Source organism: Pollicipes pollicipes, unplaced genomic scaffold (assembly GCF_011947565.3).
Source record: "Pollicipes pollicipes isolate AB1234 unplaced genomic scaffold, Ppol_2.1 Scaffold_4881;HRSCAF=5763_pilon_pilon_pilon, whole genome shotgun sequence".
NCBI classification, from domain to species: domain Eukaryota; kingdom Metazoa; phylum Arthropoda; class Thecostraca; order Pollicipedomorpha; family Pollicipedidae; genus Pollicipes; species Pollicipes pollicipes.
The window spans coordinates 1,688,724-1,716,643 of record NW_023596576.1 but is presented as its reverse complement, the minus strand read 5'-3'; the positions used below and the strand labels follow the sequence as shown (position 1 = coordinate 1,716,643).

The following is a 27,920-nucleotide window of genomic DNA, read 5'->3' as shown; positions in this document are numbered from 1 at the left end:
CGCCGCCACCACCACCGCGCGGCGCTAATGGCGCCCTTCGTGCTTGATTGGCGCGGCGACCGACCCGCCGCTCCAGCCGGCGTCGTTAGTGATAGTTCTCCGGGCCGGACCCGGCCGAAGTGAGGACGGGCCGAGGACTGTGGCAGGCGGCCGATTGGCACTGATGAGGGACGGCCGAGGACTCGAGAGTTCGATGGGAGTTAAGACCGAGGAGCTCAAGTCTGACACTGGGATGACCGGAATCACGTGTGACGAGCGCAGGGATGCTGGTCGTACATGGAAAATCGCGCTGAGGTTATTTCAGGGCAATGGGTGGATGACTTCAATGGAAAGAGTTCAAAACGGCGTGGCAGCTTGCTACTGTGGTTCATTCGGATTCATCCGCTCTTGTCACGCACGCTGCGAAACGAAAATATTGCGCCAATTTGTTCCACGCATTAGCATCGTTCGTTTTCCACCGAATTTTCGTACAACTGGTTTAACTTTAGGGACATCAAAGCAGAACTTCAGGAAAATTAGTGCAACCCGGAATTTTCTATACTTGGCATTTTTCGAGGTGGGGTACTCCACGCCGTAAGTTATCGCATCACATTAAGTGTTCGGGGACATCGAAGGGCGCTTTATGTTATCATAAAACAAAGTTTCGCTGTTCATGTACGTCTTCCGCTATCCTGTCCTGCTCGAAGAATTGGCAAAGCCATCCGGTCCCCTGAGCATGAAGTTCGGCCATTGGGTGCTGTTGCTCGCACCGAGATGGCCATGGGTCGGTGGGAGCAGCCAACCAAATCGCAGGCCCAGTACGCCCACCTCTCGCCGGCGCCGCTAGATAGAATGCGCAGGGCGAGGCGTCACATCGCTCCGTCGCCCGTCTCCTCCATAGTGGACGACAGCGTGGACGGGGGGGGGGGGGGGGGGTGACGCGTGGGTAGAAAATACGGCAGGGCAGGTGTGGTACCCCAGCTTTCATTGAAGCTAGCTCAATTGTAACACTTCGCCACCGAACGGCGCTCGCCGCGACAGCCGTAACGCATAAACTTTTCTCCACGTGTTCCACTCGCTGGCCTGCCGCTCACTGATTCAGAGCGCGCGCCGTGACCCGGAGCCAGCGGTGCGTCTCCGCTGATGGCTGCCCTGCACCCATCCACATCCACACTCGCAACAAGGCAATGACGCGCGCCATGGATTCCTCTAGTCCTCTCAAGTTCGATGTGGATGTCCCAGGTCACGTGAAGCCGGAGATGCCGGCCAGCATTGCCTCAGCCAGCCGATCCCGAAAGAAGCATCGGGTGCCGGCAGTCTGACGCCGCCCGACCGACCGTGATGATCGACAGACGGTGTGAGCTACGGGTACTCAACGTCGGCCGCAGCCACTCTAACGGACTGAGCGCCACTCTAAATGCATGGATCCCACTGCCACTACGCTTATCGCGGTCTTTTGAGTCGTTTAATGACACCATTCATCCATATTCCAACGGGTCGGGGAGAGGGGGCTGGGCGGCCCGATGTGACCGGAGTTCCTCAGGGTCAGCCGCCGTCGCGGGGATTACTGACGAACGGTGCAATGGACGGACCGCGAGAGCGATGGAAAAGCGAAAGCTCAGGCGAGTGACCGGTGGGCGAGGTGTTCTGTCCAGCGAAGCAAGTGCTGACGTCAGTACGATTATATCTGAAATGACGCTAATGACCTCTCTGAAACGCCAAGACTCCACCTCCGGCGCAGCCGAGCTGGGTCAGGACGCTACAACGTGTCTCGACTTTTGTTTTATTTTCACGAGCGTTTTGAACTGAGCAGCGAGTCACCATGCCCAGTCACCATGCCCGACGCGAGTCACCATGCCCCACCTCCGGGGAAGGGGCGATACGCGAACAGTGTTTTTGTGGCGGACATAAGATTTTAAAGATATGACAGGCGGGGATGCCAGGCGATCTGTGCTGATCTACCGGGCGATATAGTGCCGGGGGTGTGGTTCCAAAGGACAATCTAGTGTCGGGAAGTGTGGTAACGAGGTCGGACGTCAGACAAGGTGTCTGCAAGATCTGACGGACCAATCAGCCAGCCTCGATTGAAGTGTTCACATCGCAGTGGGTAAGATTGGGGACAGTTCAGTCGTCAGCGATTGGCATGCTTCGAATGAGGATGAAGGGAGAGCAGTCACCTAATGCGGGCAAATGGCGTCCGTCACAAACGACGTGAGCAGCGCGAGCTCAATTCGACAGAAATCCGCGAAATGTGCGCGCGGCGGTTCACGGCGATGGCGCGCCAGAGCCGGCGTGACCGACGCAATCTGCGGGTCGGAACAGCACCTGTTCCCCAAGCGACACCCCGCCCGCTGTGTGGCACCCGTTCTCCCAAGCGGTGCTCCGACGGCATCGCCCTCCCCCCTCCCCCCCCCCCCCCCCGTTGCACGGCCGCGGTTGCGATGGATGCTCCCGTCGCTGTCCGCATCGTGCCAGAATCGGGAGAGGTGCAGGACGAGACGGGCCCGGATGGCGCCAGGACGCCACAAACACCGCTGGAGCAGGCTCCGAGGATTGCGACTGCACGTTTTAAGATAGTGTTTAAGAGTCCTGTCAATGGGGCCAGATGCCTTCATGCCTGCAAATGTGGATCCAGAACGACCATGGTAACAAGGAGCCGACACTAAAATAAACCCGTTTGGAGAAGCTAGCGAAATTTCAACAGTCGTTGATGGCGAGGGTCTCGAAAATTTATCTCGCACTTTGAACGTAATAAAATCTTACAGCGCACCTAATTTACATCTAGGGAGTGATTTTAAGTAGCTAGATCAGCTGCTGAAAGGGGTCGGATTGGCCACGGCCTCAGTCAGGTACAACAGTACCGACTGAAATGGCGGCGAGAAACGACGAGACGATATTTGAGGCCGATCGGCCATAACAACGTTCATTTGGTCCGGTCTGCTGATTTGCGACTGATGGCTTGACCTGACCATCGAAAAGACTCAGTCACCCCGCAAAAGACCGGCGCCCACAAACGAAAGCCAACTGCCCTAACGCACCGCCGGCCGTCACCGGTTCCCCACCGCCAGGCACGAAACGGCTCCGGCCCGCCCAGGACGACATTCGCCGCACGCACTCCCCAGGCCCGACCGCCAGTCAACCGGGCAGCCCTAGACGTAGAAGCGGCTCTTTCATCCCGCTCGGCCACACAAAAAGCCGGGCCATCGGCGCCGGGCGGGCCGCCCGCCGCCCGCCGCATGCACTGGGTCGTGCCGATCGATGCGATCCATGGCACAGCCACGCCACTCGCGCGCCATCTCGGGGCCGCCGCGGAAACCTTGGTACGGGCTGTCAATCGCCAGGGTACTTACCAGGAAGCGCGTTGCCATTAACAAAAACGAAGCTTGAGTAAATTCTCGGGCGTTCGGATAGCATACTCCGCCTGCACATCCTGTCAGCCTTTATTTACAATGCAACAAGGTTAGCCCCACCGAAAACACCTGCCTCATCCTCCAGACACCACAGACAACAAAATGGCCGACAGCGTATGCAAACACAACATCGCACTAGCTGATGCGCCAGCTATGCATACGATGGTGAGCGCGCAGTGTTCTTTTCAGTCCTACAGGAAAACTAACGGCATGCTGCAACGAATTCCGGGATGACCATGGCTTGGCATTTGTAAAACGCGGACGTCATTCATCCACGGAACAGGGCCTGGAAGAAAAGACCAAAGTTCGGCTTACGCGAAGTTCACTGGAGAGTCATCGTGGCGCGGAACGCGCGAAAAGAGTGGGAGGCACGAGAAACACACTTAGCAAAGCACTCACTAGATTGGAACTTCACTGAAAAGAAATGAGTCCCAATCTCCACCCGGAAGATCAATACGAAGACTACCAGAACGCTAATGAAAGAGCACCTTATCGATGGAGATCTTCACAAAGTGCCACGCCAAGATGAAAGACGACAAATGTATCTACGCTTATGTCCACCGCACTATCTGCGCGGAACCACGGTCAAATTCCACTGTGAACCGACAATCCCTAGTCCGTTAATTAAGATGCCGTTCACAGCTGGCCAACGACCGCTCCAGAAGGGCGCGGCACCGGACCGTTGGTGCCAACTAGTCCACAACCCCCTCCCCCTCCCGCGCCCCCCCCCCCCCCCCGACTCGGGCAGCCAGCCGCGCCGTGAGCCTCACCTAAGACTCGTAGTGATCCTTAAGCTTGCTGACCAGCGAGTCGCAGGTCTTCTTGGCATCTCCTAGCAGCATCGAGGTGTTGGGGTTGTAGAAGATTGGGTTGTCCACCGCCGCGTAACCTACGCCCAGCGACCGCTTCATGACCACAACCTGGAGTACGGGTCAACCGAGGTCAGCTGAGGTCACCACAGATCGCTCGAGGTCCGCCAACGCCCTGTGCGGTCAGCATTCGGGATCAGCAGCAACGATCAGGTCAGGTAAGCGGATTCAGCAACGCCAGTAGAACGTCATCACACGTCAGTCTGCGGCCCATGCAGGGTTAGTCGGTGCTCAATATCACCAGAGATCGGCCAGACCAGTCCCTGTCAATGACAGCACAGCACGGATCCACACGAGCATACGCCGCTCGCGTCGGTTGCGACGCCGAGCGACACTACCTTGCACTGCGCGAACACACGGACCTGAACGCTCGTGTGCTAGAGCAACGATCCAACCCTGTCTGCCCCCACCCGCCGCAAGCACGCATGCATCAGCTAGGTATCGGTGCCTCAGTACGCAGTCCGACGGCCCCAATACTGAGCGCAGCACGCCGCGCGGCGCCGCTCCTCTGTTCGGGCTGGGTCGGACCCGGACCGCGACCGGCCGCCGCGGGCGCGGCGTCCCACGCCGGGCCGCACGGCATCAGCGACCGGCCGCGCCCCGTCTCACATTCCGCCGACGATGAAGCCCACAGGCGAGAATGATGGCGTGCCGGCGGCGTGCGCGGCGCCCCCGAACGAGCGCGTACCCATAACCCCGGCGGAAGAGCGGCCCGGCGCACCCGCCGCCCCCCGTGGCGTCCACCGAGCTCGCCGGGACGCACGTCTCCCGACGGCCCGACAGCACACCTGCCGCGCCGTGCAGGCCGGCCGAGTGCATGCTACGCGCCGACAAACCCCAAGCTTAGCAGCGGGTGCTTCGGGTGCGTCGGCTATAACTATCACGTACAAGGATCAGCGTAGGCAAACGCAGGTTACATTACGAAGCAACGCACACTTGGCATGCGTCGCAGTTTAAGGCGGATTTTGCCAGCCCAAAACGCGCAAGCAACGGCTGCGTGCCGATTTGATTTTGACATATAATGGCTGTCCGCTATTTCTATCGTCATTTTTTGCGTATTCCGGCTTCGCGAACGCACAACTGAAACTGTCTGAGACTGAAACTAGAGCACACGCCAAACGACGGAACATAGGCAAGCGGCGCGCCTCAAACCAACGACCCACCACGATAACAAGTGAGCCACAACTGAACACGACGCATCCGGGGACCGCGGCGCCGGACGCGTTTGATGTCGCCCAGCGCAACTCAGTGGTACTTCAGGAGAGACGCGCGGGCGATAGCACGAGCGGCCCGCCCGACCGTTAGTGACGGCGAGTAGTCTCGGGGGAAGGGAGGCGCACAACGGGCCAGGGCGCGCTGGGAGGACCACGTTATCGCCACCGACACAAACACAACCGGACGCCGTGCCGGTCGTGCTCGGGTGATGGGCGCCCGCCTGTAGACAGGCACGCCCGGGGCCCACATCGCACTGGCCGGACGCACTTAGATAAGCGAGCTTTTAGCGGTCTTCCGCTACGAGGTGAAAATTAAAGCGCTGGCTTCAGCTCTCAGGGCATGGTCGCCGCAGAACCGGAAAACCAGCTTAGAACAAACCGCTGGCCTCTTAAAAATATATTGCACTCCACCCACTGATCCTCCACGGCGCCAAAACGCTCGCCTGGGCTTATAACGTACGAGCGGCACCACACTTCTCGTGCCACCGACCCGCCCTCGCGCTGGCGGCGGCCGCCATGGCCTGCACAGCGCGCGCTCGCCACCCCACCGCGCCGGGCGTCTGACCTGGTCCGACTTCCAGACGCGTAGCACCGGCATGCCGGCGATGATGGAGTTGGGGTCGTCCTCAGCGGCCGAGTTGACGGTGTCGTTGGCGCCGATGACGAGCGTCAGGTCCGTCTCGGGGAAGTCGTCGTTGATCTCGTCCATCTCCAGCACCTGGTCGTAGGGCACCCCGGCCTCGGCCAGCAGCACGTTCAGCTGACCCGGCATCCGGCCTGCGGCACGCGGAGAGGCGACCCGGCGGTCAGCCGCGCCACAATGGGCGCGCGGCGGACAGAAGTGTTCCGCGGGGTCGGCCGCCCGGCGGCTGCCACGGGAGGTGAATACGGACGGGGGAAGCCACGGGCCGCACCCCATTCGCCGCCCGCAACGCAGCTCGCAATGGGACCAGGCAGAGCGCCAGCATAGGGTAGCGCGTGCTGCTCAGTGCAGCACGCAACTGCGCGCACGTCACAGCGAAGGGCACGGTGGCCTCATTCGCGGCGGACAGTAACAGCGCCGACGGTGGCGGAGGCTCGGTGGCGGAGGCTCGGTGGCGGAGGCTCGCTGACGTCCTGCCGCGCCGTCGCCACACGCGTGGTCGCGGCGCCGCACGCCCACGCAGGAGAAGGGTTACCGAGTCACTCGTGTCACAAGGGCCCGGAAGCCAGCGGCGGGCGGCGGTTAACGGTGCCCACTGGGGAGAGTTATGACACCATCAATCGCAATATCCTGGTTAACTCAGCGTTCGTCCATTCCCCCCCCCCCCCCCTTCCCAGCGCAGCCACCGATTAAGTTTCGCAGCACCACAGATTCACATCGTTAAAACCTGAGGGGCACTCGTGGCCATGTGTACAGCTGGAAACGCACAGTTGTGCCTTAACATACTTCAATGACCGCGCAATTTCCTCTTTCAACCAATGCCATCTGGTATACTGAAGGTGGGTTATTTTCAGCACACGATCCAGAATTTGACAACTATGCAACAAGACTCTGCAGTCCCTTTCATTCACACCAGGCACGTCACTCTTTCTTACGCTAGTTCTTCGGTACCCGCAGGCCTTCCTTCCGTCCCAACAGGCCCCAGTCTGCCAGCCCTCCCAGTGCTGTCAGCCCGGTCCCTCTCCACAGGCGCCCGCGCCGGCTGCCGCCCCTCGACCATCTCCCCCAGGCCTGTCGTGTCCAGGAAGTCGTGGAGCGTGGTTCGTCGTCCAAGCCGTCGTGGAAGTCGTCCAGGAGCCGGTGACGCTCGCGAGCCGCGCCGCCACGCCTCGACGCAGCAATCGGCCCGCCCAACTCGCCCATCCAGCAGCGGCAAATGCGACCATCCGTCGCCGCGGTGCCGGCATTCCAAGTCGGTTTCAATTCTCTCGGAATACGCGCGCCAGACAGCGCCACAAGCGCGGGCGCGGGACAAACACGCAATCATCAGGCGCCGAGGATTACGCGCGCAAAATCTCTCCCGGCTCGTAAATCGGCTCCGTGCCGTCTTCGGCGCAGCTGCGATGGCGAGAAAGTGGGGCAGTCTCCGCAAAAAGAATGAGGCCCATTTATCATACGGAGAGGCGGCGTCGGCTGAATTTCAGCGCAGAGCGTATGATTAATACCGAGGCCACTTTGACCCACAGCAATCCACAGTTTCAATCTGTGAAAATGGTCGCGAGTCACTTGCAGTGCGGCACAACGTCGCATGGCAGTGAGATAGGCGCAACGGCCTGGACCAAATGACACCAGAGTCCACTCGTACGCCGGCGCACTGCCCTGGACCAGGTGCCTGCAGCGCTCAGTGACTGGCTGTATTCGCTGGCCGGTCGCACCGCTCCAGTCTTGCGCGCCGCTCTCTCCACCAGTGCCGCCATCCTCTGTTCCATCGCTCTTGCCGTGCCATGACCAGACGCTCGCCACAAAGGATCCACTGACTCGCGCACCCGGCCTGTTAGCCGACAGCAGAACAGGTGTCATCTGCATTTCCCCGAGAGATGGCTCTCCTGGGGCGTAAAAGACCCGGTTCGTTGGAGAGTTTTAGATCGCGTGGAGGAGAGAAGAGCAGTCCGAAAACTCAGCACGCATGCATTCAAAACATGTTGCTCAGTTCCCAGTGCGGAAAGCTTTTCAACTAAAATACCCTTTTCGTTTATCTGAACACTCACGACCTACGCCACAACGTAATACCTACTCCGCTACGGCACTATGCCAATACGATTGCTATGTCATGTACCAGCGCTTAACTGAGACACACGCACGCAAACGCGCACACACACACACACATACGCAATGCACGCACGCACGCACACACGCACGCAAGTACGTGCGCGCGTGCGCCCACACACACACACACACACACACACGCACGCACGCACGCACGCACGCACGCACGCACGCACGCACGCACGCACGCACGCACGCACGCACGCACGCACGCACGCACGCACGCACGCACGCACACACCACACACACACACACACACACACACACACACACACACACACACACACACACACACACACACACACACACACACATATATATATATATATATATATATATATATATATATATATACATACATACACACACACACACACATATATATATATATATATATATATATATATATATATATATATATATATATGTAACTGAAAGTGATGCATTGTCTCCCTAGATTGCACCCAGTACAAAATTTCCCCTATCTATTTGCTTGCCGAGACCACGCAGAAGACCCTGATCCACCTGTTTTTCAAGTCGCATTGGCCCACGAACGCCGGAAATAATACCACTTTTGCGCTTTACATTTCGACAGAACGTTACGTAATGCTGCGGAGTGCAAAATAACCACGACGCCGACGGGTCCTTAAACCCTACACCACCACCACCGGACTAAAATGCTGCAATAATGAAACTACCACGACGAACTCTGACTGTTTGTACTTACCTTCCATTGGAACAGAAATATGGTGAGAACTTGTTAAAGCTGTTGCAGCATAAAAAACTTCTAGTTCAAAAGTGCCACATAGCACAGCAGAATAAGCCGCAAATTTTGACAAATTAATGTGTGTCGCTATGCTGTTGTTAGCGTCCACTTCCACACCACTTGAACTATATAGACACTGCGCATGACCAGATCCTTGATTTCTCAGTCATGCCAGCCCTTGATACAACTTACAAATTTGACACCAATGCGCGTTTTAAGACTATCTCCTTGACGCTTAGATGGAGACAGATACAGAAGAGAACGTCTGAGCAAATATGCGGTAAAAGACTCACAGGGTACCTGGACAGAGAAAGAGCTGGAATGAGAGCGAGAGCGAAAGAGGAGAGGAGCGAGGAAGGCCGCGATAAGAACGAACAGATGATTGGCCACTGGGAGCGAATTTCCCGTGGGACGGGAGATATCGACAATCCATGGCGCTCGGCGCCGCCAGCCGCCAGCCGCCGGCGAACGCACCTGCGACCGGGTGAATGCCGAACCGCACGTTCTTGCCCTTCTTCTGCAGGAGTGACACCATCTCGGCAATCGGGTACTGGGCCTTAGCCACGCAAAGACCGTAACCTGCGGAGACGGATGGCGCGGGTCAGGTCAGTCACGGATCCTCCCCTCAGCGAAGACGCCAGGTCAGTCACGGGTCCTTCCCTCAGCGAAGACGCCAGGTCCGTCACGGGTCCTCCCCCCAGCGAACACAACAGTCGCCTCCCATTCCGAAGAGCAGACGTTCGGATGGCAGTTGATCACGACTTAGCTGCGCGGATTACAATCCCGATGGACACGATTGCCTTTCAATAGAAAAAGGCAGGAGAAAATCAGAGGCCAAACTGCGTCGCAGATTTAACGGGAGGTCCAAAAAACGATGCAGACGATAAATGAAGAAAGGCTGTGCGCAATCAGGCGCCAGGACATAGTTTCGGTTTATCTAAAAACCATGGTTAACTCTTCCGATAAACAAGTCAAGCGGCACGCGGGTATCTTTCTTGAGCTCCCAGCCAACGTGCGGCCGTGGTCTATGGGTCAAACTGATCAATTATCGCCATGGCAAGCAGCAGGCTTGAAACTAGAGTATCCAACGATTACCGACAAAATTGCCAAAAAGTAAGACAGAAAGGAGCTGGAATTAAGGATGCCAGGATTTACAAATTGTTGAATTTCTGCGGCCAGCACAGCAGCGTGCTTGGCGAGCACACTGGCAGCCCGTAGAGATAGGCGATGAAGTTAGGACGAGTGGCGTCTGAAGTTAAACAAGTTTCCGGGATGCTGGGTGTTGTCGAGAGTAGTTTGGTCATTAGTGTGACGGGCCTGGGAAGGCAATTCGAGACTGTCACGTGGTGTCGTACATCAGACAGGTGATCGAAAACACACAACGGGACCGGGATTCGGACTGGATTCGCGACTGTCACGTGGTGTCGTACATCAGACAGGTGATCGAAAACACACAACCGGACCGGGATTCGGACTGGATTCGCGACAAGCTGGGCATTTCGCATAGGAACTTATTTTCAGAAATAACTTGTAACCAATGTCACATCACACGAACGTAACAATTTGATTTGCGCTTCGCTGCATGGGCCGTGCTGTGCCAGAACACGGGCTGTTGCACATTGGGTTGAGACCAAAGCATCAAAAACGTTTGGATAAGCAGCTTACATCGCACATCGAGTCAGCATTGCCATTACGACGGTGTCACTGAATGGGACAAAGATAACGCCGGGTTTCAGCACCGCGGGCATAAGTTCAATGAATGGTGTCGCCGGGCACAATACGTTACGTCACCAGCAACTGGGAGAGTAAAAAAAGACAGGAATACGTCCAAACCAGCACTATACATTTCATCCCAGCCTCAGCACCATGCATCATCAATCTCGCCAACACAGCAAGGAAACTCACGTCACATGTAAAACACCTCTCATTCCCTGCATACCTTGCTGCGTTAGAACGCGCTGACAGCCAGAGCTCACGTCACGCCCAGTCTTTCGCTAAGCCCGGTCCACGCTGCGGGCCTCGCTAAGCCCGGTTCACGCTGCGGCCCTCGCTAAGCCCGGTCCACACTGCGGGCCTCGCTAAGCCCGGTCCACGCTGCGGCGCTCGCTAAGCCCGGTCCACGCTGCGGCCCTCGCTAAGCCCGGTCCACGCTGCGGCCCGGCGGACCAGACAACATTCCACTAGAACTGTATAAATTCATCGGATGCGGTGGCCCGGGCTTTCTTCAGAGAATCTGTTGACGCCTGACTGGACCGCGGTGGATTCGGCGATTGCGTGAGCGCTGGAATGGGACGGCGAAAAACGGACGAGCGATCGCTAGTTTGTTCGCCAATTTATGAGCAGCATGGATGGCCTGGATCATGACCCATTCCTTTTGATGGCGCTCGATAGCGACGGACCCCAAAAGTATTGTTTCGGTGCGGAAGGTGCTAGAGAGCCATCGTACGAACGGCGAGTTCGCAACGCTCTTTCCATGACTGATTCTATGGACCAAGTGAACGGAACCAAACTTTTGCACCACCAAATTGCGCCTATATGTTTACAGACGAAATAATGCTTACGTGGGTAACATTTGGAGGACAGCACGCGACGTTCCAATGAAAACTGGAGAGTTCCGAATGGCAAACGAAACCGGCACGGCTGGGTAGCAATGAACGATTGGCATTGATCAAATGTGCGAACAAGCGTCCAGGAAACGCGAAATGCTGAAATCGTGCCCATTTGAACGTAAGATGGTGTGGGCTTTGCTACACCTTTTGCACCGTATTTCCATTTATGCCATTTCGTCGTGATCTTTAATACTGTTTAGAATGTAACAAGCAAAGCATTCGAACGCTTCACCTTGACGTATCGGAAAGCTCCCTTCACACAGCCCACCTATTGCTGTACAGAGAAGCACGTATTTGTTGTGCGACTGCGCCACTGAACACATCGTCCACGAAAATGGCGCCAGGCCCCTGGTGTCCTGGCCTGGGCGGCCAAAAGTCGGGCAACGTCCAACTAACCGCCGGCCAAAGTCGGACATCGCTCAACTAACCGCCGGCCGCCATTGTCCCCCGGTTTACACCGCCGCCTTACAGATCGGCCGACGTTTCTACTTAACATGCTTTAAAAAAAACCATGGGCAATGGCAGCGGCAGTCCGGCAGTTCGGCTTAGCGGACCGGTCGCGGTGTGAGCCGGACTTGAGACTCGCGCCGCCACCCCCTCCGAGGTCCGTCTCCTGCCCTCCCACCTGGAGTAATGATGATGTTGCGGGCGTTGGCGATCAAGTCGACAGTCTGCTCAACGGACACCTCCGTGTGCGTGCCCGTGATCTCCATCGGCTTGCCGGTGCCTGTCGACGAGGTGCCGAAGCCGCCCAGGATCACATTCGGCAGGGAGCGGTTCATCGCCTGCGGCGTGATGGGTCACGTCAGGTCAGGCCGGACGGTCGTGACGCGGCAGTTGTCCGTCACCGCCGGTCACGACCGGTCGCAGGTCACGCTAGGTCACCACTCGGCGTGACAAGCGCCGGCCACGGCACGTCAAGCCGTGCGCGGACGGCGGGATGGGAGGTTGGGCCTACGTGGTTACAGGGACGCCCACTGCTTAATGTTTGGCTTCGAGGAACGCGGCCGAGTCAAGAGCAGGATCGATGGACACCAAAGGTTAATCTGCTCAGCCGCAAGTTCCCTGACAAAGCACCCCAAGATAGGGTTTGACATGAGGATAAAATTACTGAGATTCGGTGCCGCATTGGACGAGCGGCACTGCGGAAACCCGAGGAAACCCGTCCTGGCGTGGCCAACAACGGAAACAGCCAAACGGTCGTTAAGATTCCCGGCTTTCTGCAGCACCAGCAACATCAACTAACTGCCGTGAACCGCGTTCTTCGGCCATCGACAGCCCCGCCACACAAAGCCGTCCGAAACACTCAACTTTCCCATCAAAGCTGCATCATCTGCAAACGACACGGGCTCCCTTCCCGCCAGCCGCCCAAGCCGCTGCCGCCGAGCAGTGCCTCACTCACTTTACACATGATGTAGGAGAGGATGGCGCCAGAGCTGCCGATCAGCGCGCCCACCACCGTCATCAGGTTGTTGTTCAGCATGAAGCCCTCCGCGCAGAGCGCCCAGCCCGAATACGAGTTGAGCACGGTGATGACCACGGGCATGTCGGCTCCTGCGGTGGGCGGAGGTGCCGGTCAGCGGCATGGCCGGGGGCGCCGCCGCCCCTCCCCCTCCGCCGCACGCCACGCCAGACAACCACCGCACGCGACGCCTTCGTGTCGGCGCCTTCGGGACGTGGATCGGCTCGCGTGCCGGGTGAGACAACATGACCTGGCAGCGGCGTGATTCACCCGCCCGTTCCCAGGCCTCAGCGAGGACCGACAGCCGCACGTCAGGTGGCAGCACTGCGCTGGCCGGCTGACGATACCTGGTCGGACCGGCCGCGTCTGGTCCACCCGAATTGCGGCAGTCCAATTTCCGTTTCAGCAGCAGGATGCATAAAGATACGAGCCGCATACGTCTTTCCGATCGGAACGCTCGGCACTTTCAATACTACTCCCTGGACACGGCCTGCTAAGCTGTTGGAATACCCTGCTGATCTCCTCGCCAAGTGTTAAACGTGGCTCCGCATCAATCACCGTGAGAAAATAGCATCATGGCCCAGCGGTTCCTCCTCCCTAAGAGTACGAGCCATGAGTTCATAGCGGCTTCCTTGCCCGGCCCCATCACAGGTGCCTCTGCATCACCGGGCAGCCCGTCCCCCTCTCCTGCGCACCTCCGATAGCAGCCGTCAGCGTGACGCCCATGACGCCGCTGAGCGCCGCCGTGCTGCCTAGGCAAGCCAGACCCGTGCCCAGCGACGGCTCGTAGAAGAACAGGCCCATGGCGCCGACGTTGGCCGCGAGCAGCCCGGCGTTGAGAGCGTGCCGGCCGGGCAGCAGCAGAGGCGCCGAGTTTAGCAGGCCCTGCAGCTTGCCATAGGCCACCAGCGAGCCTCTGCGAGCAGACGACGCCGTCTCAGGACGGCACGCGGGCGGCACAGCACGGCACGGCACGGGCGCTGGGCACGTGGGGACGCAAGGCACGGGTGGGACACGGGCCGCACAGGGACTGCGCCGGGTCATGGGGCGATAGAGGAACGAACGCGGGCGGCAGAATGCGGGCAGGACCGGGGCGGACAGGGCGCTCCGGCCTGGGCGCTTGTTGAACAGCGTTACCAGATGCGCATACGCCGCGTGAGCAAAGCCGATGACAAAGAAACTCCGGGGCTCCGGCAGATGACAGAGAAACTCCGAGGCTCCGGTAGACAGCTGCGCGTGAAACACAGGAAAATGCAGTGCTGTTAGTTCACGGATCTTATGTTGAGTTAATGACCTTCAATATACCAGGAGGTACGGGAAAAATCATAGTGTACGGCTGAATAACAATTACGTTGACGACACTCGATATTTCGTGCTTTGCTCATCCTCAAGAGACTCTTGAGGAGCATCTTTTATCTTTTGTTTGCGAGCGTGTAAGTGTGCGTGTATGTGTGTGTGTGTGTTGTGTATCCTCTTGTGAGCTTCTTGAGGTCGTCTCAAGAGGCTCTTGAGGATGGGTAAAGCTCGAAATATTCAGCACCGCCCATGCCAACGTCAGTTAGCACTACAACGTCGTTTAACCGGTGCCTCCTGGTATACTGAAGATTGCTAATTCAACATACGAACTCTGACCCCATAACGCTGAAAAACTAAAGTTGAAGGCCTTCCTTCGTTATGCAAGATGCAGCACGTCTGATCAAATACGGGGCAAGGGTTCGGTCATCCCTGCAGGTAGCCTGCCGTAGCCACGTCAGCAAGTCCAGAACGGGCTGATTCAAGTCCTGAACGGCAGCCGCCCTGCCGGCCGCCCGCCTCCCGCGGGCCGGCTCCAGTCTCGACCCGAGCCCGAGCACGGTCGGGACGCTGACTCACGTGAAGGTGACGCCACCGATGTACGTGCCGAGGAAGAGGGCCGTCTTGACGACGTTGGCGGCCGGGTCGGTGGCGAAGTTGGGGAAGTCGTGCAGGTAGGTGGCGACGCACGTCAGCACGGCCGCCATGCCCACCAGACTGGTGATCAGGTCACACATCGGGTCACAGGGCGTCATAACGGCACAGGTCACGTCACAGCTCAGGTCGGCCCAGCCGCCATGCCTGTCAGGTAAGATCACACTCGTTGGATATCACTGACTATGTACTTCGACAATGGGCTTTATTGTAAGCCACATGCAAAACGGCATATGCCGCATAAGGCATGGCGGATCACAATAAGATCATAGCGTATCACGAGTGATAAACTCTCTGGCGTTGTCCGGTCCTGGCAAGCAAAGCCCCATATTGCTGGCAAAGACGCCAGAACAACTGCTGGCAAAGACGCCGGTTACGTGCGGACAACAAGCCGCAATCGCGCTCCTCCCAGACACGACTCCACGTTGCTAGCGTTGTCCTGCGACGTTGTCAGCAGTGTCCCTGACAGCCGGCGTCCGTCCTCGCAGCTGTTCAGTGGCCGATGACGGTTACAGTTCAGCGAGGCCGATGGAACCGTGATCGCGACGGACTCGGTTGGGACCCGTTCGACCTACTACATACGGTTCAGAACCAAGGAATGAAGCAGGGGTGGTAGGGAGCAAGTTAATGCTGCAGCCAGAATCGATTTGCCCCGACTCAGGTTCCCCACAGCCGAACCCCGTCGCCTTGGGGGCGAAGGCTCGGGGACACGCGATTGGGCCGTCAGGCGGGGTGAAAAGTCCGGCACCTGGGCTCTAGTGCACCAATGGCGCGCACTGCCAACACAGTGCGGCAGCCACATGATATTACAGAACTGGCATGATGACAACCAGAGGCCCAATGCGTGCCACTAGCTCGCCTTCCAAGACGCACTCTACCTGTGTCCTCACGCGTTCCGACATCGCCCACCACTCCCCAGCCCACCCATGACCGGCAGCTGCCCTTCCCTCCCCTCGCCGAGCGAGGCGCGGTGGCGGCGCCACACCTGTGGAAGGCGGCCACCAGCTGCGGCAAGTCGGTGATCTCGATCCGCTTGGCGATGGTGAGTCCGAGGGCACCGCCGCCGGCGCCGCACGCCGCCATCTGAGCCAGCACTGGCAGCGACGGCTGCAGAATGCCCAGCGTGGCCGCGATACCGCCCGACACGCCGATCTGAAGCCGAGGCGTGCTGTGAGAGGGGTGCAGTGAGGCGGGGGCGAAGGTGCAGCGTCAGGGGGACGCAGGAGGACGGAGGCCAGGGATGGAGGCGCAGAGCGAGACGGACGCAAGAGGCGACGGGGGGGGGGGGGGGCGGAGGCGCGCCGTGAAAGGGGCACAAGGGGGAGGGGGGGGGGGGGGCGGGCGCGCAGTGTGAGAGGGACGCAATGGGAGGAGGGCGGGGGCGGAGGCTGACGAAGGACGAACATGGCTGAGATAGATGAGACGTGTGCAGAGGGATGCGAGACAGCTAAGAAGCGACCGGAATGGTCGACGCATAGCAGTGCGTTTCTGCCCAGAAGCGTTACAGTCCAAGACACACAGCATATCAAGAGGGCAATAACTCTGAGAACTGGGCGACAGGGCCACAGACCAGGGCTGATATACTACGAACACCGCCACCACGCGGTCCGCGTACGACGAATGACTGGCGCCTTCGACATCGGCACCGGCCTCACCCACAACAAACCCGCCCATGACCTCAGACCTGGGCTCTCAACTGCACGCTGCACGCACGCGCCCCACGGGACCGCACTGGGACCTTGCGCGACTCAGCCCTCACGCGCCGCCTCCCTGACAGCGACGGCTGCGCCGCCCTCCGACGCACCATTCCGAGCGTGTTGCCAATGCGCGCCGTCGACTGGTTGCTGAGGCCGCCGAGCGCGCCTACACAGCAGAGCGAGGCGGCCAGGTAGGCCATCTGGTGGATCTCTGGGTAGCCCTGGCTGACGGCGGCGCCGTAGCCGCCCAGGAAGCCGGCCGCCGGCAGTACGTACAGGTAGTTGTACTCGGGCGGGTCGGTCGGTCTGCCGTAGGACACGAGCGGCTTTAGGAGATGTAGGGAGGGGGGGGGGGGACGTCGTCGACTCGACTTGCAATGACACTCGACGGGGCAGTTTAAGTGGGAGGAAGCGGCCATGGTGACTTCCTGGTGTTTGGAATACGGGCCACATGCTTTGGTGGCCGGAAGTTTGCCACTCCTAAAGTTGACACGTCATACATAGATTACTGTTCCCCGGAACCCAAAAGCAAATCAACAAGGGTCCCCGGATCTGACGCACCACTGCAGAGCTCTGAGTCAATGTCTTACCGTTTGAACATGTCAAGCATACGCTGTGTAACTACGAATCCTCCGAAGATGTTGATAAATGATATAAAGGCCGCAGTTGCACCCAACGCCTGCAATAAAGTACATGCATTAAAACAGATGTTCATGCAGTGAAAACAGGCAGACCGTAACATTCACCGCAATCAATTTGAAATAATGCAGATGGGCAACTGCTAAAAAAGGCACAACGCAGCACGAAAGTCTCCTAATTACAGAGCATTTAGAGAACCGTCCGAATAAAATGGTAACTACGGTGGGCCGACAATGAGATCATCCTTATTGCCGTCCGCTGAGATTAGCCCGTCCAAGCCAGAGTTCCCGTGTGTATTTTGAATGCATGGGCGTTAAACTTCACTCCAGCACTCAAAAGATATTTAAAAAGCACGCAGATGGTCGACTTCGCATCTTGTACGAAGCTAACTTAACGTAACTGAGACAAACCACCATACTTTGTACCTGAACCACTGGCTGGCTTATGTACGAAGCAGACCATGTAAAAACGAAGCATCGGTACGGGAGCCATTTCGTATAATAACTCCCCCCCCCCCCCCCCGTCAATACCACGACCGCAGCGTGGCTGTCTCTCCCGGGACCGCGCCGCGCTCTGCCGCACGCCGGCGCACCTCGATGGAGTTGGTCGGGTAGTACTGTCCGTTCATCAGCAGCATGCCGCCGACGGCCGTGATGCCGGAGATTGCGTTGGTGACGGACATGAGCGGGGAGTGTAGCGCCGGCGTCACCGACCACACCGTGTGGTAACCCACGATGCCGGCCAGCGAGAACGTCGTGGCCATAGTGGTGAAGGCCGGGCCCGGAGAGGCCACGCCAAGCGCCAGCAGACCGCCCAGACCTGGACGCCGGGCGAGGTCAGCATCATTGGAGGGGGGCGGGCACGCCCAGCGCCAGCAGACCGCCCAGACCTAGACGCCGGGCGGGGTCAGCATCATTGGAGGGGGAGCGGGTACGCCTAATGCCAGCAGACTGCCCAGACCTGGACGCAGGGCGGGGTCAGCATCACTGGAGGGGGGCGGGCACGCCTAATGCCAGCAGCCGCCCAGACCTGGAAGCTGGGCGGGGTCAGCATCACTGGAGGGGGGCGGGCACGCCTAATGCCAGCAGCCGCCCAGCCTTGGACGCCGGGCGGGTTAATATGACCGGAGGGGGAGGGGCGTCCCGTTTCGGTAACGCGTCTTTCGGTTGCCCTGGTCCGCCGGTCGGTCGCCCCGATCTGGTGTTCAGTGGTCCACACGTGTTAACCAACAATGCAGTCATAGCAGCGCCCATATAACCGATGCTGCCAAAATCGGCACCCGGCCGAGCCATCCGATAACGGTACCGTTCGCCCACAGACGGAGACGGTCGGCGTAGACTTCGACACCGTCACGGAGATGGCAAACGGGGTATCACATGATTACGAGCTGCCATCTGCCCTCTCTCTCACCTCCCGTGTACATGAGCGCGTCCTTCATGGTGATCATGAAGTAGTTGGGCGGCGCGGCCGGCTCTACGGCCACGGGCTTGGCCGGGCCGACAGCGGCGGCGGCAGTTGGCGACGGCTCGGGCGGCGGCGGTGGCGGCCACATCAGCTCGCCCTTGTTCAGCACGATCGAGCCGCGCACCACCTCGTCGTTGAAATCCAGATGGTAGTGGTCCTTCTCGCCTGCGGAGACGACCGGTGAGTTGTGAGAGACCGGGCGAATATACGGCACGCGCTGCGGCATGGTCTCCGTTGAAGGTGTGGGTGCAGCACAGCTGTAGATGGAGCCATGACCTCCCAGCAGAGGCGGCCAGGGTTGAAGTCTCCAGCGCCGCAGAGCCGGTGGCGGCGCCCCCACCCGTGGGCGTCAGCATACCGTCCGAGATCCGACCCTGATAACACGGACGACCACCAGCTCTGCATAACTGTTCTGGGGCTCTTCCGCGGGATGGCTGCGTGGTAAAAAAGACAACGCGAAAAATTGCATGCGGATGAAAGGAGGCCCAGATGTCCTATGGCAGCCAAGGTCATGTTTCAAATCGCTAAGCGTCGGCGTGAGCGATGCGTAAGCGTAACGATGACGTGACAGCGGCGCGGTACTTTGGCGTCAGGGCGTTAAAAAATATAGCGCCTAGTTAGAAAACTGAGGGTCGAAAACTCGTGGAAAAACCGGCTCTCAGCTCTCCAGTTATAAGAAGCGAAATATTTGCAGGACGGTCACGAACGCTGTTTGCGTCCGTCAGGCGCATGGGCTTGATCATACGATCGTTGAAGTTCAGCCGCAGAGAAGATGAAGCGACGGTGCAAATCGTCCTACGAGAGGGTTTGCAAGCATCCTGGCCATGGAGGCCGCCATGATGTGGTGACGTCACAGTCGAAGGACCGGCGGGACTTAAGTTTGATTGTATGGGAGTTGGGGACAGGCTACGTGGATATAATTTGGGAGGTCAACAAACAGCTTATGACACTAGGAAGACTACTGAACAAGCTACGGTGATCTCGCGGAGATTCCGAAGCGGATGAGAACGTCATCCGAACGTCATATATAGCCTTGGTACGGGAACGACAGGGCGCTGTCCGTGATATCAGAACGTGAGAGTCACGGACCTCCGCGAGCTGATCACAGCCGGGCCGCGTCGGCGCCTGACGCTGTCCAGACGACCCGATGGCAGCCAGGCCCGGGGCGCGCCGCCGCCGGACCACACCACCGGGGGCACCAGGCGCGGTCCGTTTGTTTACAGCCGTCTGCGCCGGCTGCCACACCGCGATCGCACGCGGCGCGGGCGGGCGCGCGCGCCCACCGCTGGCGCGGCCACTGACCCATGGAGAGCAGCAGCTTGGAGATGTTGTTGGCGTAGAGCGTGGAGCTCTGCGCCGGCAGCCGTGAGGGGAAATCGGTGAGGCCGACGTGCACCACGTCGTGGTGAGTGTAGATCTGGCCGGGCCGCGTGGTCTCGATGTTGCCGCCGGCCTCTGCCGCCAGGTCCACCACCACCGAGCCGGGTTTCATCGACTCGATGTGCTCCTGCGGGGCGCGAGACACGGTGAAAGCGCAGCACCGACACGCCGCCGCCGGGCACGCTATCCTCTCTCCGTCAGGAGAGCGGGCTTTAAGGGAGATACGCAGAAGAGCCATGGCGCAGTGGATATTGTTTTGTGATCTGCTTGTATGACATTCTGTATGTAACATTCTTTAAGATCACATATGTCAAGGATGTGTTCCTTACATATAAGGGCCCTGATGGGAAGATCGCACTCCTGATGAAAGCTGCACCAGGAAGCACTCACAATATGCAAATGTCAAAATGTGTACTTGGGCGCCCACATCAGTAGCCGCATCTTAAAGCCATCGGTGAATGGAACCCTCTGTGAGAGAATAACATACTGAACAAAGATAGTATGCTTGATTATGTTACGGATCGCTGGCGGCGGGAACTGTTATCGGCACCCGTGGTTACATCTGCCCTCGGACCAACCTTCTTGATGAGGACTGGGGCCTTCTTGCCAGGGATGAGGGCGGTAGAGATGAGAATGTCGATCTCCTTGCATTGTTTGGCGAACAGCGCCATCTCAGCGTCGATGAACTCCTGCGACATCTCCTTTGCGTAGCCTCCGCCGCCTTCGCCAGATTCCTGAAACATCAGCAATGATTTCGTTTCACACGTAAACAAAAAGAAAACACGTCGTGTACATTGGAGCTGATACAATGTCCAAAACGATCGTAACGAAACGATAAACATTACTAAGGATGTACCTCGCCAATGGATGAATGTGGTGAAGCAAATGGGTGAACTCAACAACAAAACGTCTCTGAAGTACCATTGGCTGAAATGCACTGCCAAACACACTTTGGACAGAGCAGCACACCTGCAGCGCTTCCCTGAATACATAAAATACTTGATGCTTAGGAGTTTACAGCAGCACAAGAAATTACGATCACATTTCTGGACGCTACCATAACGTTGGCCACTCCCTGTAGCCGTCCGCCACCACCCGACCTCACTTCCCCAGAGCGCGGGCACGCGCACGCTTCCTCAGCGCTCCGGGCCGAATCTCCTGCACCTCCGACGTGCGCCCAGTGACCTACCTCGACGTCGACGGTGAGGAACTCTGCGCCGAAGCTCTCCACTTGCTCCTTGACGGCGGCGCGCGTGTCAAAGGCGCGCACGATGGCGCCCAGGTTCTTGGCCGTGCCGACGGCGGAGAGGCCGGCCACGCCACCGCCGATCACTAGCACCTTGGCCGGGGGCACCTGGCGCCGGCGCACCACACCGGGTCAAGAGCGACGCCCGCTGGCGGCAAGGTGCCGACCGCCACACGGATCACGTGGGGGCGTGATGTTAGTATCAAGTTTCGTGACCGTTTTTATTTACACGTGATATAGATATCGAGAAAAGCCGCCGACGACGTGGCGGATAATGTGCTGTGAGATGGGAGACTGCGCGGCCGGAGACTGCGCGGGAAGAGATGCGCGCGTCGGAGAAGTAGCGGCCGATCAAGGCCAGGAATTATATCGACTTAAAACGAGCACAAAAGTGACATGATTTTCGTTGAATACGCGGCATTGTCATGCTATAAAGGGAAGCTGATGGGAGAGATAGGTCAAACGCTCGTAAATAATAGCTCAACCCAGATGCCATAACGCTAATGTTAAAAGGCGATATATGGCCAGCCGTAATTCAGTGCTAGCCACCAGATTAGTAACCCCTCTTCGGCGGTGGCCCCTCATAATATCAATTTGAGCCTGGGTGTATCTGGTCAGCGTGTCTGGAACTACTATCACGCCGCTCATCTGCCTGTTGACAAGTAACGCCGTTGTTGGTTTTGATCCTGTCGACGTTCGCGGTGTCCTGTCGTGTTCTCTCGCTGCACAGCCCCCACAGAGCGGCATGCGACCAGCTCAGCTGCGGTAAGCCTCGTGCGTGACCCGCCCGGCGCGGTGCCCTTGGCCTGACCTTGCCGGCGGCGGTGATCTGGCCGGTGAAGAAGCGCGGGAAGTGCTGCGCCGCCTCCACAACCGCCCGGTAGCCGGCGATGTTGGCCATCGAGCTCAGCGCGTCGAATACCTGCGCCCGGCTGATCCGGGGCACGCAGTCCATGGCTGCCGGGGGGAGGGGACTGGGTCAGCCAACACCGGGACATGACTGGAACATGACAGCTCACAGCCGTCGAGACGGGGTCTCTCTAATGTGAAATATCACGCCATAAAGAAATGCTAAGTGGTCTTGGCAGGACGGGTCGAAACCGCTAGTGATGTAGCATAACCGAGAGGTCTGATGGTTGCGCCTGCGAAACAGGTACTGCGAGCTCCATATGACAGAAATCAAATATAACGTACAGAGTGACAAATGTTTGTGAAACCTGAAAAGGGAGCCACCAGTTTTTCATCGCACCCGATGGACAAAACCCAAATACGGCGGAGTGTGTTCGCTTCGTTAAAAGCGTCCACACCCGTCGACAGCATCACCGGGACTGACCGAATACTGTCATCTTCTTGTCGGCCAGCTTGTCCAGCACCTCCTTGTTCTGCGCCGGGTAGATAAAGGAGTACAGAGTGCCGCCGTCGCGGAAGCTCGGCACCTCCTCAATAATCGGCTGCCGGATCTTGAACAAAATGTCTGCAGAAAACGGGCGCTGAATCAGCACAGGAATGGGTAGGTTTGGGGTTAGAGTCCCGATGCTGCTGTCGGCGTCACCTTCCCGAGTGGCGGATGCAAAAAGTGAGACAAAAACCTTCGGTATCACGCTGAACACATTGAAAGATGGCCTAATGATGTATGACAATGATGTCAACAGACCGCAGGTCGATCCAGTGGCCGCGGGATCCACCACTCACCAGCATTTTACGAACGTGAATTTTGACACCCTTCAAGAGCAATTCCAAAGCGTTTCGGTAGTTGGCAGCACTACCCAAAAGCTCTCAGAAAATGTTTACAAGCATTGGCGCGCAAATTTGTGCAAGACTCATAACGAGATCCCTAGATTTCATGATTATGACAAGTCATCAAAGGCACTTCCCAAAGTGTGTTTTATGCCTTGTTTCTTTGATGCACGCATCGGCCGCATGCATCATATTCCACACGTCATAGTAGATTTCCGGCCGGCGGATTACCCGAGTTATAAGCAGTTGCCTTGTCGACGATCTTGGCGCCCGCCTCGGCGAACGCGTCGTTGGTGAAGGACGCCTCGTTTCCGGCGTTCTCCTCAACGTGCACAGTAAAGCCCTTCTTGGTGAGCACGGCCGTAGCGGCCGGGGACATCGCCACCCTGCGAAAATCGGCGGACTATGGTGGCGCGATCAAGACAGCACGCTAATTAGTCGTCCATGCCAACTTAGGGGACAGCGAGCGTCATAACAGACAAGCGGCCCTGGCAAAACGGATTTTGTTCCATTCAAATGTACTCCTGAGGCCCGTGTGAGCAAGTATATGACTCAGCCGGCCCCTCTTCCAAACAGCCACATCCCATCACCACCGAGCACTGCCATCCGTTCTGCCCAACCTCCCCGGGTTGCGCCAGCTCACCTCCGCTCATTCTTCCAGATCTCCTTGGGCACGCCGATGCTGAGACGACCGTAGGGCACGCCCTGCGGCGCCGGCTCTGGCGCCTTGCAGCGGAGCGGCCCGTGAGAGCGGAGCCCACGCACAGCGCAGACCAGCTGGGCGGCGCCCGGCCGCCGCCGGCCCAGGCCCAGCGTGGACACCGACAGCCGCAGCACTGTCGACATGGCGGCCGGCCGCGCGGCTGCAGCGGAGCGCCGGTCAGCAGGAGACAACGCAGGTTAGCAGGGGTCGGCAGGGTCAACAGCGGTCAGCAGGGGTTACCAGGGATCATCAGGAATAATCAGGTGTCAACGGGAGTCAGCAGGGGACAGCGACGGTCAGCGCGGATCACCATGAGTCAACACAGAAGAGGTCAACATGGGATCAGAAGGCGCAAGTAGCCTCAACAGGTCAACAGAAAAGGGTGGGTAGGGGCCAACATGGGTCACTATGGGTACGAGTAAGAATCTCTGAAGGAGTGACGCGTGACAGTCTGTCAGTCGGACTGGTCCGGATGTCGCTTCATGACACAATAACACCACCAGAAGGGTGGCGTTACCGATCAAATCGCTGATCCGGCCACCGATCAGACAGTCGGAGTCCGTTAGGTCTGTCACAGACTGGAGGACACTTTTTATTCGCAGAGGACATGGTGTTTGTTATCATGGCTTGGCCACTGGAGTATTGAACGAGTCTGGTTCACCATTCCGGCATTACTACACACAATGTGATGTCGAGCAGTATCAAGGATCTTCACAGCACACAGACCAGTGTGCAGATGTTCTACCCCGCATCACTCCTGATGCCAGCGAATCCATTCGAATTGCGTCCAACGGCGCGAGACATAACGGCGCGAGCACCGCCCCCGTCGCTTGCACTGCCTCACGGGTCACGTGACCGGCGAGTCCGTCCCAAGCGGACGTCACGTGACAGGGCCGATCAAACCCGCCCTCGATTGCATCACCGGGTTCACTCCGGTCGGCCCGGTCCGCCGTCTCACCCCCCACCTGAGCGCGGGGGGCGGGGCGCCGCAGACGCGCCGCGTTGCGTCACCCGCGGCGCCGGCGCATAATAAGGGTGCCGATCGGCAGCGTCCAGCTGCTGAGTGGTGGCGTTAGACGGCGGAGCGGGGCACAAGACGGCTTCCAGGGCAGGTGCACGCTTGACAGATGCGTAGCGGCCAGTGCCTTCGGTTAGAATTAGCACCATGGTCCGGCAGTGTCAGGACTAAAAATACGCCACACTTATGTGCCTGCGTCTGAATTTCCAACCCGTTTGATAGGCAGTTGCTCTGCAGATACTTCCTCCTCGTTAAAAGACAAACTCATGAAATCTGAGCTATTAAGCTTACGAGCACCTGTGCTGTGAGCCGTCTCTGGGGGGGGGGGGGGGGGGGTCAAATTGAGTCCGATGCCTGACATTCAAAACCTTTGCATACCGTTTCACCAACGACGGCAAAACGGAAAGCTGACGAGCACACTCGCGGCCAGTCTGGCTCGCACAGACAGGAGTCGCTGGCGGCCAATCCAGCCCGCAGCATCTTCGGATAAATAGCCGACCGAAGACCGCGTCCGTGGCTCTCTAAGGCCATGAGCCCGTGAAGCCTCGCGCAGCGCCCACCACACGGAGGCCGTAAGCGTAACCAAGGGGGGGGGGGCTAAAGGAAGGAAATTCGGCTTCCTTCTCCCAATAAAGATAAAAATAGCCACTGCCGACATCAAAACGAGACATTGAGCGCGCAACAGCACCTTTCATCTGCACCGTTTGTCTACCCAGCGCTCCGAAAACGCCGTAACTAGAGCGTCATGTCTCACGCATCTCCACATAACCGTCCGCCGCCCATGGCCTAGCATCGCTCGGCCATGGGCGCTCCGGCGGGCGACAGGCCGGACCGGTCACAGCCCGTATGACAGGCCGGTCGGCCGGGCGCCAGTCACGCCGGGTATTTGTGTACCGGGTTGAGGCTGGTCTAAATGCTTCGTGACGGTCCGGTGACAGAAATAGCCGTCAGGAGCGACGGTCCGTTGGTTGTAAGACGCGGTCATGCGAAGCCTCTCGCTGTGTCCGGTATGAACAGACTGACGTCACTTAGGTCCCAGCCGACAATCACGTTGGCCCTAGTCCAGAGGAAACCGGGAGTCGACAGGTAGCGACACCTATCCAAGGAAAAGGGAACTAAGTGTTCCCAACGTGGGTTTAGGCTCAACATATGACAATGCATGGAATGGACAGCATGAACATCCCACATACATCACCTTTCTGTTGATTGGAATCACCTATCACTATGGAGATTGCAGCAGAATCCAATTCACACATGATGCATCATATTTGCTACAGCAGTGCTTTACTTTCCCAGGTCATCAAACTTGATTTTCAAAAACACAAATAATGTAAGTAAATAATGATTTAACAACATATTATAACAAATATAATTCAACATTTGTTTGCAGTTTTACCATTCAAAGTAGATAAACTCTTATATGCCACAATAGTAAAATGGCCTTAGCTTGAGCACTAATAGCATTTAAACATGGAGCCCTCAAATTTAACATACAAAAGCTATTAGGCATGATCAGTTATCACTAACCCCCTGCAAGCACATTGTTCTGCAACAATAAGGCAATATTAAAGCTTCCTTCTACTATTCAATATTGTTTTCAAGTATCATGCTTACAATTTAAGATATCTATGACTATAAAATGGCACATCAAATATTGCTTAACATATAGCATTTAAGAATTTATGATATATTAATATTCAGATCAAGGGGCATACACCTGCAGGAGGATGGAAAACGAGAAGGATAATTTTTCAGTAATGCTGCTGTGTGAGATACTAACTACTCCACAAACCATGGCAGGAGTATTAAAAAAGATGCTTAGAGAAGCTTGAAGCCTGCCTTAAATAAGCTGTGTCCCAGCAAACTAACCTTTTTGATGCACCTCCTACCAACTTTACCTATCACCAAAACATTGTTTTTCACTGATACAGATTGACTGACTTCTGATCATCTCTATTTGTGTGGTGGTTTGTTCAAGTTAAGGAATGTTTGCCCACACATTTCAGGAGCTACCAGACATTTTATTTCTGTCACAGCCTTACCAGCAAGAACTTGCCAAAATCTACAGTTTGTGGATTGACTCATTCATATTGACACAGCAGTCAAAATGAACATGGGGATAACTGGGTTTTACTCCCACCACCTTTCAAGATGGCTTAAGTTTTGCAAAACACCACATTTCTGAACTTTGAAGGAAGTCTAAGCAGCTTGCGCCATGTGAAGTCTTTTTTACACACTGGTGAAAAATCAAACTATTTTGAAAAATCAGGACACCCCTTTAAATTCCCCCCCCCCCACACTCAAACCGATATCACCTCAATAACCCAATGCCGCCACCACGACCAAAGGCTCCATTCTGCATCTGCCCTTACTTTAGCGCGACGTCACAGTGGCATCACTATCTAACCTACCCCAAAACTGGAGAATGACTGGCGGCTCCTATTCCAAATTGTTCATCATCTTATCTATAAGGGCAAACAGCTACCTAGCTTCCAATCTGTCTTCTTACTTGAAAATCATGCGGCATCAGCCGGTCACTCAGCATTGACAATGTGCCTGAATTTCACCTGGTTGCATGTATACTCTTCCTACGGGGAGGAGCACCATATAGCGCAGGAGATAGGTTGCCGGCAACAAATCATATGATCACAAGCAATTTCGCTCAGCCACTTACGTATGGACAACCCTGTACCAGCGACCGCCTCCTCCCCTCCAAGTTCTCGGACGAATGTGAGAAAATATTGTTGTTCTTTGTATTCCGATTTCGGGTGAGGGGCTGGCCAAAATATAACAAAGCTAATCATTGGTTACAAATGTTAGGTCTTTTTTGATTTGTGTAGTTACCCAGTGGAGTGAACTACTGTTTTGCCGATCATGGAAGACTCTCCTGTATGCAGTTTAGGTAAGAATAGCATGAAGTTGGAATGTATAATCGTTTTTAAGATTTTTACTATATCAAAAATATATCATAAGCCTGACTGTGAACTAAAATAATCTTTGGGTACCACGATTTCTACATAACCCTGCAAAG

General features: G+C 57.0%; 1 protein-coding gene across 1 annotated transcript; it reads right to left on the bottom strand.

Annotated features, from left to right (window-relative positions):
- Nucleotides 1-3,401: 3,401 nt before the first annotated feature.
- Nucleotides 3,402-27,622, bottom strand: LOC119099909 (NAD(P) transhydrogenase, mitochondrial). Its single transcript, XM_037223003.1, has 21 exons — nucleotides 27,564-27,622; nucleotides 23,812-24,031; nucleotides 23,400-23,554; nucleotides 22,765-22,905; nucleotides 22,243-22,388; nucleotides 21,375-21,539; nucleotides 20,764-20,919; nucleotides 20,108-20,312; nucleotides 18,752-18,970; nucleotides 17,934-18,160; nucleotides 17,293-17,381; nucleotides 16,810-17,008; nucleotides 15,991-16,157; nucleotides 14,931-15,068; nucleotides 13,754-13,974; nucleotides 12,999-13,150; nucleotides 12,222-12,381; nucleotides 9,462-9,566; nucleotides 6,038-6,249; nucleotides 4,160-4,309; nucleotides 3,402-3,675 (listed from the first exon to the last, which is right to left on the bottom strand). Exons 2-20 carry the CDS (start codon nucleotides 24,012-24,014, stop codon nucleotides 4,160-4,162), a joined length of 3,210 nt encoding a protein of 1,069 aa, XP_037078898.1. The 5' UTR covers nucleotides 24,015-24,031; nucleotides 27,564-27,622; the 3' UTR covers nucleotides 3,402-3,675.
- Between the last annotated feature and the right edge of the window lie 298 nt (nucleotides 27,623-27,920).